The following is a 12,009-nucleotide window of genomic DNA, read 5'->3' on the forward strand; positions in this document are numbered from 1 at the left end:
TCTGGACTGTCTGCCTGACTGGCTATGTTGTGTTATAGGACCCATCTGGACTGTCTGCCTGACTGGCTATGTTGTGTTATAGGACCCATCTGGACTGTCTGCCTGACTGGCTATGTTGTGTTGTAGGACCCATCTGAACTGTCTGCCTGACTGGCTATGTTGTGTTATAGGAACTGTGTGCCTGACTGGCTATGTTGTGTTATAGGACCCATCTGGACTGTCTGCCTGACTGGCTATGTTGTGTTATAGGACCCATCTGGACTGTCTGCCTGACTGGCTATGTTGTGTTATAGGACCCATCTGGACTGTCTGCCTGACTGGCTATGTTGTGTTATAGGACCCATCTGGACTGTCTGCCTGACTGGCTATGTTGTGTTATAGGACCCATCTGGACTGTCTGCCTGACTGGCTATGTTGTGTTATAGGAACCATCTGGACTGTCTGCCTGACTGGCTATGTTGTGTTATAGGACCCATCTGGACTGTCTGCCTGACTGGCTATGTTGTGTTATAGGACCCATCTGGACTGTCTGCCTGACTGGCTATGTTGTGTTGTAGGACCCATCTGGGCTGTCTGCCTGACTGGCTATGTTGTGTTGTAGGACCCATCTGGACTGTCTGCCTGACTGGCTATGTTGTGTTATAGGACCCATCTGGGCTGTCTGCCTGACTGGCTATGTTGTGTTGTAGGACCCATCTGGGCTGTCTGCCTGACTGGCTATGTTGTGTTGTAGGACCCATCTGGACTGTCTGCCTGACTGGCTATGTTGTGTTGTAGGACCCATCTGGACTGTCTGCCTGACTGGCTATGTTGTGTTGTAGGACCCATCTGGACTGTCTGCCTGACTGGCTATGTTGTGTTATAGGACCCATCTGGACTGTCTGCCTGACTGGCTATGTTGTGTTATAGGACCCATCTGGACTGTCTGCCTGACTGGCTATGTTGTGTTATAGGACCCATCTGGACTGTCTGCCTGACTGGCTATGTTGTGTTGTAGGACCCATCTGGACTGTCTGCCTGACTGGCTATGTTGTGTTGTAGGACCCATCTGGACTGTCTGCCTGACTGGCTATGTTGTGTTATAGGACCCATCTGGACTGTCTGCCTGACTGGCTATGTTGTGTTATAGGACCCATCTGGACTGTCTGCCTGACTGGCTATGTTGTGTTATAGGACCCATCTGGACTGTCTGCCTGACTGGCTATGTTGTGTTATAGGACCCATCTGGACTGTCTGCCTGACTGGCTATGTTGTGTTATAGGACCCATCTGGACTGTCTGCCTGACTGGCTATGTTGTGTTATAGGACCCATCTGGACTGTCTGCCTGACTGGCTATGTTGTGTTATAGGACCCATCTGGACTGTCTGCCTGACTGGCTATGTTGTGTTATAGGACCCATCTGGACTGTCTGCCTGACTGGCTATGTTGTGTTATAGGACCCATCTGGACTGTCTGCCTGACTGGCTATGTTGTGTTATAGGACCCATCTGGACTGTCTGCCTGACTGGCTATGTTGTGTTATAGGACCCATCTGGACTGTCTGCCTGACTGGCTATGTTGTGTTATAGGACCCATCTGGACTGTCTGCCTGACTGGCTATGTTGTGTTATAGGACCCATCTGGACTGTCTGCCTGACTGGCTATGTTGTGTTATAGGACCCATCTGAACTGTCTGCCTGACTGGCTATGTTGTGTTATAGGACCCATCTGGGCTGTCTGCCTGACTGGCTATGTTGTGTTATAGGACCCATCTGGACTGTCTGCCTGACTGGCTATGTTGTGTTATAGGACCCATCTGGGCTGTCTGCCTGACTGGCTATGTTGTGTTGTAGGACCCATCTGGACTGTCTGCCTGACTGGCTATGTTGTGTTGTAGGACCCATCTGGACTGTCTGCCTGACTGGCTATGTTGTGTTATAGGAACCATCTGGACTGTCTGCCTGACTGGCTATGTTGTGTTATAGGACCCATCTGGACTGTCTGCCTGACTGGCTATGTTGTGTTATAGGACCCATCTGGACTGTCTGCCTGACTGGCTATGTTGTGTTATAGGACCCATCTGGACTGTCTGCCTGACTGGCTATGTTGTGTTATAGGACCCATCTGAACTGTCTGCCTGACTGGCTATGTTGTGTTATAGGACCCATCTGGGCTGTCTGCCTGACTGGCTATGTTGTGTAAAAGGACCCATCTGGACTGTCTGCCTGACTGGCTATGTTGTGTTATAGGACCCATCTGGACTGTCTGCCTGACTGGCTATGTTGTGTTATAGGACCCATCTGAACTGTCTGCCTGACTGGCTATGTTGTGTTATAGGACCCATCTGGGCTGTCTGCCTGACTGGCTATGTTGTGTTATAGGACCCATCTGGACTGTCTGCCTGACTGGCTATGTTGTGTTATAGGACCCATCTGGGCTGTCTGCCTGACTGGCTATGTTGTGTTGTAGGACCCATCTGGACTGTCTGCCTGACTGGCTATGTTGTGTTGTAGGACCCATCTGGACTGTCTGCCTGACTGGCTATGTTGTGTTATAGGAACCATCTGGACTGTCTGCCTGACTGGCTATGTTGTGTTATAGGACCCATCTGGACTGTCTGCCTGACTGGCTATGTTGTGTTATAGGACCCATCTGGACTGTCTGCCTGACTGGCTATGTTGTGTTATAGGACCCATCTGGACTGTCTGCCTGACTGGCTATGTTGTGTTATAGGACCCATCTGGACTGTCTGCCTGACTGGCTATGTTGTGTTATAGGACCCATCTGGGCTGTCTGCCTGACTGGCTATGTTGTGTTGTAGGACCCATCTGGACTGTCTGCCTGACTGGCTATGTTGTGTTATAGGACCCATCTGGACTGTCTGCCTGACTGGCTATGTTGTGTTATAGGACCCATCTGGACTGTCTGCCTGACTGGCTATGTTGTGTTATAGGACCCATCTGGACTGTCTGCCTGACTGGCTATGTTGTGTTATAGGACCCATCTGGACTGTCTGCCTGACTGGCTATGTTGTGTTATAGGACCCATCTGGACTGTCTGCCTGACTGGCTATGTTGTGTTATAGGACCCATCTGGACTGTCTGCCTGACTGGCTATGTTGTGTTGTAGGAACTGTGTGCCTGACTGGCTATGTTGTGTTGTAGGAACCATCTGGACTGTCTGCCTGACTGGCTATGTTGTGTTGTAGGACCCATCTGGACTGTCTGCCTGACTGGCTATGTTGTGTTGTAGGACCCATCTGGACTGTCTGCCTGACTGGCTATGTTGTGTTATAGGACCCATCTGGACTGTCTGCCTGACTGGCTATGTTGTGTTATAGGACCCATCTGGACTGTCTGCCTGACTGGCTATGTTGTGTTATAGGACCCATCTGGACTGTCTGCCTGACTGGCTATGTTGTGTTATAGGACCCATCTGGACTGTCTGCCTGACTGGCTATGTTGTGTTATAGGACCCATCTGGACTGTCTGCCTGACTGGCTATGTTGTGTTATAGGACCCATCTGGACTGTCTGCCTGACTGGCTATGTTGTGTTATAGGACCCATCTGGGCTGTCTGCCTGACTGGCTATGTTGTGTTATAGGACCCATCTGGACTGTCTGCCTGACTGGCTATGTTGTGTTGTAGGAACCATCTGGACTGTCTGCCTGACTGGCTATGTTGTGTTGTAGGAACCATCTGGACTGTGTGCCTGACTGGCTATGTTGTGTTGTAGGAACCATCTGGACTGTCTGCCTGACTGGCTATGTTGTGTTATAGGACCCATCTGGACTGTCTGCCTGACTGGCTATGTTGTGCTGTAGGACCCATCTGGACTGTCTGCCTGACTGGCTATGTTGTGTTATAGGACCCATCTGGACTGTCTGCCTGACTGGCTATGTTGTGTTATAGGACCCATCTGGACTGTCTGCCTGACTGGCTATGTTGTGTAAAAGGACCCATCTGGACTGTCTGCCTGACTGGCTATGGTGTGTTATAGGACCCATCTGGACTGTCTGCCTGACTGGCTATGTTGTGTTATACGACCCATCTGGACTGTCTGCCTGACTGGCTATGTTGTGTTATAGGACCCATCTGGACTGTCTGCCTGACTGGCTATGTTGTGTTGTAGGACCCATCTGGACTGTCTGCCTGACTGGCTATGTTGTGTTGTAGGACCCATCTGGACTGTCTGCCTGACTGGCTATGTTGTGTTATAGGACCCATCTGGACTGTCTGCCTGACTGGCTATGTTGTGTTATAGGACCCATCTGGACTGTCTGCCTGACTGGCTATGTTGTGTTATAGGACCCATCTGGACTGTCTGCCTGACTGGCTATGTTGTGTTATAGGAACCATCTGGACTGTCTGCCAGACAGGCTATGTTGTGTTGTAGGAACCATCTGGACTGTGTGCCTGACTGGGTGTGTTGTGTTGTAGGACCCATCTGGACTGTCTGCCTGACTGGCTATGTTGTGTTGTAGGAACTGTGTGCCTGACTGGCTATGTTGTGTTGTAGGAACTGTGTGCCTGACTGGCTATGTTGTGTTGTAGGACCCATCTGGGCTGTCTGCCTGACTGGCTATGTTGTGTTATAGGACCCATCTGGACTGTCTGCCTGACTGGCTATGTTGTGTTATAGGACCCATCTGAACTGTCTGCCTGACTGGCTATGTTGTGTTATAGGACCCATCTGGACTGTCTGCCTGACTGGCTATGTTGTGTTATAGGACCCATCTGGACTGTCTGCCTGACTGGCTATGTTGTGTTATAGGACCCATCTGGACTGTCTGCCTGACTGGCTATGTTGTGTTATAGGACCCATCTGGACTGTCTGCCTGACTGGCTATGTTGTGTTATAGGACCCATCTGGACTGTCTGCCTGACTGGCTATGTTGTGTTATAGGACCCATCTGGACTGTCTGCCTGACTGGCTATGTTGTGTTATAGGACCCATCTGGGCTGTCTGCCTGACTGGCTATGTTGTGTTGTAGGAACCATCTGGACTGTCTGCCTGACTGGCTATGTTGTGTTGTAGGACCCATCTGGGCTGTCTGCCTGACTGGCTATGTTGTGTTGTAGGAACTGTGTGCCTGACTGGCTATGTTGTGTTGTAGGAACCATCTGGACTGTGTGCCTGACTGGCTATGTTGTGTTATAGGACCCATCTGAACTGTCTGCCTGACTGGCTATGTTGTGTTGTAGGAACTGTGTGCCTGACTGGCTATGTTGTGTTGTAGGACCCATCTGGGCTGTCTGCCTGACTGGCTATGTTGTGTTATAGGACCCATCTGGACTGTCTGCCTGACTGGCTATGTTGTGTTATAGGACCCATCTGAACTGTCTGCCTGACTGGCTATGTTGTGTTATAGGACCCATCTGGGCTGTCTGCCTGACTGGCTATGTTGTGTTATAGGACCCATCTGGACTGTCTGCCTGACTGGCTATGTTGTGTTATAGGACCCATCTGGGCTGTCTGCCTGACTGGCTATGTTGTGTTGTAGGAACCATCTGGACTGTCTGCCTGACTGGCTATGTTGTGTTGTAGGACCCATCTGGGCTGTCTGCCTGACTGGCTATGTTGTGTTGTAGGAACTGTGTGCCTGACTGGCTATGTTGTGTTGTAGGAACCATCTGGACTGTGTGCCTGACTGGCTATGTTGTGTTATAGGACCCATCTGAACTGTCTGCCTGACTGGCTATGTTGTGTTGTAGGAACTGTCTGCCTGACTGGCTATGTTGTGTTGTAGGACCCATCTGGGCTGTCTGCCTGACTGGCTATGTTGTGTTGTAGGAACTGTCTGCCTGACTGGCTATGTTGTGTTGTAGGAACCATCTGGACTGTGTGCCTGACTGGGTGTGTGAGAGCACCCGACTAGAGGTCCTAGACATCAGCCACAACCACATCAAAGAGTTACCCATACGGTTAGTATCACAGAGATGTACTGTACAGTCACACACACACAGATGTACTGTACACTCTCTCTCGGTCTCTCTCTCTCTCTCTCGGTTTCTCTCTCTCTCTCTCTCTCTTTCTCTCTCTCTTTCTCTTTCTCTCTCTCTCTCTCTCTCTCGGTCTCTCTCTCTCTCTCTCTCTAGGTCTCTCTAGGTCTCTGTCTCTCTCTCTGTGTCTCTCTCTCTGTCTCTCTCTCTCTGTGTCTCTCTCTCGGTCTGTCTCTCTCTCTCGGTCTTTCTCTCTCTCTCGGTCTCTCTCGGTCTCGCTCTCTCTCGGTTTCTCTCTCTGTCTCTCTCTCTCTGTCTTTGTCTCTCTCAATTCAATTCAAGGGGCTTTATTGGCATGGGAAACGTGTTAACATTGCCAAAGCAAGTGAGGTAGATAATATCTCTCTCGGTCTCTCTCTCTCTCGGTCTGTCTCTCTCTCTCTCTCTCTTGGTCGGCCTCTCTCACTCGTCCTCTCCTCTCCTCGACTGTATTGTGTGTGTCTCCTGTAGGTTATTCTGCAGTGCTAGTCTTCGTAAAGTGCTGGTGGGATGTAACAGTCTGCGTAGACTACCTGAGCGGCTGGAGAAATCTCAGCTAGAGGTTCTAGATGTACAACACAACCTGCTAACTGAGCTACCACACAACCTCTTCATTAAGGCCCAAAGGTAGGCTCCACACACTGGGACAGACACACACACACACACACACAGAGATACTGGGACACACATATACACACAGATACTGGGACACACATATACACACAGATACTGGGACACACATATACACACAGATACTGGGACACACACACACGCACAGATACTGGGACACACACACACACACATATACTGGGACACACACACATATACTGGGACACACACACACACACACAGATCCTGGGACACACACACACAGATACTGGGACACACATATACACACAGATACTGGGACACACACACATATACTGGGACACACACACACACACACAGATAATGGGACAGACATATATACACACAGATACAGGGACACACATATATACACACAGATACTGGGACACACATATGTACACACAGATACTGGGACACACATATATACACACATATACTGGGACACACACACACACACACACTGGGACACACACGCACAGATACTGGGACACACACGCACAGATACTGGGACACACACACACATATACTGGGACACACACACACACATATATACTGGGACACACACACACACATATACTGGGACACACACACACACACACACACATATATACTGGGACACACACACACACACATATATACTGGGACACACACACACACACATATACAGGGACACACACACACACACATATACTGGGACACACACACACACACACACACATACTGGGACACACACACACACAAATATACTGGGACACACACACACAGACACACATATACTGGGACACACACACAGATACTGACACACACACACACACACACACACACACACACACACACACACACACACACACACACATAGATACTGGGAAGCACACACATACTGGGACACACACACACACACACACACACAGATACTGGGACACACACACACACACACACAGATACTGGGACACACACACACACACACACACACAGATACTGGGACACACACACACACAGATACTGGGACACACACACACAGAGATACTGGGACACACACACACAGATACTGGGACACACACACACACACACACACAGATACTGGGACACACACACACACACACAGAGATACTGGGACACACACACACAGATACTGGGACACACACACACACAGATACTGGGACACACACACACGGATACTGGGACACACACACACTGATATTGGGACACACACACACAGATACTGGGACACACACACACAGATACTGGGACACACACACACACACAGATACCGGGACACACACACACACAGATACCGGGACACACACACACACAGATACTGGGACACACACACACACATACACGGATACTGGGACACACACACACACACACAGATACTGGGACACACACACACACACACAGATTCTGGGACACACACACCCACACATACACAGATACTGGGACACACACAAACACACACACACACACAGATACTGGGACACACACACACACACACAGATACTGGGACACACACACACACACACACACACACACACACACACAGATACTGGGACACACACACACAGATACTGGGACACACACACACACACACACACTGAGATACTGGGACACACACACACAGATACTGGGAAACACACACAGGTACTGGGACACACACACACACACAGATACTGGGACACACACACACACACACACAGATACAGTGCCTTGCGAGTATTCGGCCCCCTTGAACTTTGCGACCTTTTGCCACATTTCAGGCTTCAAACATAAAGATATAAAACTGTATTGTTTTGTGAAGAATCAACAACAAGTGGGACACAATCATGAAGTGGAACGACATTTATTGAATATTTCAAACTTTTTTAACAAATCAAAAACTGAAAAATTGGGCGTGCAAAATTATTCAGCCCCTTTACTTTCAGTGCAGCAAACTCTCTCCAGAAGTTCAGTGAGGATCTCTGAATGATCCAATGTTGACCTAAATGACTAATGATGATAAATACAATCCACCTGTGTGTAATCAAGTCTCCGTATAAATGCACCTGCACTGTGATAGTCTCAGAGGTCCGTTAAAAGTGCAGAGAGCATCATGAAGAACAAGGAACACACCAGGCAGGTCCGAGATACTGTTGTGAAGAAGTTTAAAGCCGGATTTGGATACAAAAAGATTTCCCAAGCTTTAAACATCCCAAGGAGCACTGTGCAAGCGATAATATTGAAATGGAAGGAGTATCAGACCACTGCAAATCTACCAAGACCTGGCCGTCCCTCTAAACTTTCAGCTCATACAAGGAGAAGACTGATCAGAGATGCAGCCAAGAGGCCCATGATCACCCTGGATGAACTGCAGAGATCTACAGCTGAGGTGGGAGACTCTGTCCATAGGACAACAATCAGTCAGTCGTATATTGCACAAATCTGGCCTTTATGGAAGAGTGGCAAGAAGAAAGCCATTTCTTAAAGATATCCATAAAAAGTGTCGTTTAAAGTTTGCCACAAGCCACCTGGGAGACACACCAAACATGTGGAAGAAGGTGCTCTGGTCAGATGAAACCAAAATGGAACTTTTTGGCAACAATGCAAAACGTTATGTTTGGCGTAAAAGCAACACAGCTGAACACACCATCCCCACTGTCAAACATGGTGGTGGCAGCATCATGGTTTGGGCCTGCTTTTCTTCAGCAGGGACAGGGAAGATGGTTAAAATTGATGGGAAGATGGATGGAGCCAAATACAGGACCATCCTGGAAGAAAACCTGATGGAGTCTGCAAAAGACCTGAGACTGGGACGGAGATTTGTCTTCCAACAAGACAATGATCCAAAACATAAAGCAAAATCTACAATGGAATGGTTCAAAAATAAACATATCCAGGTGTTAGAATGGCCAAGTCAAAGTCCAGACCTGAATCCAATCGAGAATCTGTGGAAAGAACTGAAAACTGCTGTTCACAAATGCTCTCCATCCAACCTCACTGAGCTCGAGCTGTTTTGCAAGGAGGAATGGGAAAAAATGTCAGTCTCTCGATGTGCAAAACTGATAGACATACCCCAAGCGACTTACAGCTGTAATCGCAGCAAAAGGTGGCGCTACAAAGTATTAACTTAAGGGGGCTGAATAATTTTGCACGCCCAATTTTTCAGTTTTTGATTTGTTAAAAAAGTTTGAAATATCCAATAAATGTCGTTCCACTTCATGATTGTGTCCCACTTGTTGTTGATTCTTCACAAAACAATACAGTTTTATATCTTTATGTTTGAAGCCTGAAATGTGGCAAAAGGTCACAAAGTTCAAGGGGGTCGAATACTTTCGCAAGGCACTGTACTGGGGGACACACACACACACACACACAGATACTGACACACACACACACACACACACACACACACACACACACACACAGATACTGGGACACACACACACACACACAGATACTGGGACACACACACACACACACAGATACTGGGACACACACACACACAGACACACACAGATACTGGGACAAACACACACACAGACACACACAGATACTGGGACAAACACACACACACACACACACACACACACAGATACTGGGACACACACACACACACACACACACAGATACTGGGACACACACACACACAGATACTGGGACACACACACACACACAGATACTGGGACACACACACACACACACACACACACACACACACACACACACACACACACACAGATGCTGGGACACAGACACACATATACTGGGACACACACACACACATATACTGGGACACACACACACACATATACTGGGACACACACACACACACACACAGATCCTGGGACACACACACACACACAGATACTGGGACACACACACACACAGATACTTTTACACACACACACACACATATACTGGGACACACACACACACATATACTGGGACACACACACACACACACAGAGAGATACTGGAACACACATACACAGAGAGATACTGGAACACACACACACACACACACACAGAGAGATACTGGAAGACACACACACACACACACACACACAGAGATACTGGAAGACACACACACACACACACACACACACAGAGATACTGGAACACACACACACACATAGATACTGGAACACACACACAGAGATACTGGGACACACACACACAGATACTGGGACACACACACACATACAGATAATGGGACACACAGATACTGGGACACACACACACACACACACAGATACTGGGACACACACACACACACACACAGAGATACTGGGGCACACACACACACACAGAGATACTGGGACACACACACACACGGATAATGGGACACACACACACAGATACTGGGACACACACACACACAGATACTGGGACACACACACAGAGATACTGGAACACACACACACACAGATACTGGGACACACACACACCGATACTGGGACACACACACACACACACACAGATACTGGGACACACACACAGATACTGGGGGACACATACACACATACTGGGACAGACATACACACATTCTCGGACAGACACACATTCACACACAGATACTGGGACAGACACACGCATAGATACTGGGACAGACAGACAGGGTCTAGGGTTTCTGGAATGATGGTGTTGTAAGCAATGACCAGCCTTTCAAAGCACTTCATGGCGTGTGTGCTGCATGGTGGTAGTCATTTACGCAAGTTACCTTGGTGTTCTTGGGCACAGGGACTAAGGTGGTCTGCTTGAAACATGTAGGTATTACAGACTCGGTCAGGGAGAGGTTAAAAAATATCAGTGAAGACACTTGCTAGTTGGTTCGCGTCCTGGTAGTCCGTCTGGCCCTGCAGCCTTGGGAATCGGCTACGGAGAGCATGATCACACAGTCGTCCGGAACATCTGGTGCTCTCATGTATGGTTCAGTGTTGCCTGCCTCAAAGCAAGCATAGAGGGCATTTAGCTCATCACTGGGCAGCTCACAGCTTGGTTTCCCTTTGTAATCCATAATAGTTTGCAAGCCCTGCCACATCCGACTAGCACCAGAGCCGGTGTAGTTGGATTCAGTCTTCGTGCTGTATTGACATTTTGCCTGTTTTGCTGATTCGTCAGAGGGCGTAGCGGGATTTCTTATGAATATGTCCCGCTCATTGAAAGTGGCAGCTCCAGCTCAGTGCGGATGTTGCCTGTAATCCATGGATTCCAATGACATCGTTGATGCACTTATTGATGAAACCGGTGACTGATGTGGTATACTCCTCACTGCCATCGTATGAATCCCAGAACATATTCCAGGATGTGCTAGCACAACAGTCCTGTAGTTTAGCATCGGCATCCTGTAGTTTAACTTCCTGCTTGAGTTTTTGCTTGTAAACAGGATTTAGGAGGAAAGAATTATGGTCAGATTTTCCAAATGGAGGGTGAGGGTGTTCTTT

General features: G+C 48.5%; 1 protein-coding gene across 2 annotated transcripts in view; it reads left to right on the top strand.

Annotated features, from left to right (window-relative positions):
- LOC110523018 (PH domain leucine-rich repeat protein phosphatase 1) overlaps positions 1 to 12,009 on the top strand; it is a 59,059-nt gene that overhangs the window by 39,238 nt on the left and 7,812 nt on the right. For both annotated transcript variants that reach the window (XM_036978554.1, XM_036978556.1), the window contains exons 9-10: positions 5,810 to 5,905; positions 6,434 to 6,589. In XM_036978554.1, the coding sequence (XP_036834449.1) occupies positions 5,810 to 5,905; positions 6,434 to 6,589 (252 nt within the window). The remainder of the gene's footprint in view (positions 1 to 5,809; positions 5,906 to 6,433; positions 6,590 to 12,009) is intronic.

The sequence above is a fragment of the Oncorhynchus mykiss genome, chromosome 5, assembly GCF_013265735.2.
Source record: "Oncorhynchus mykiss isolate Arlee chromosome 5, USDA_OmykA_1.1, whole genome shotgun sequence".
Lineage (NCBI taxonomy): Eukaryota > Metazoa > Chordata > Actinopteri > Salmoniformes > Salmonidae > Oncorhynchus > Oncorhynchus mykiss.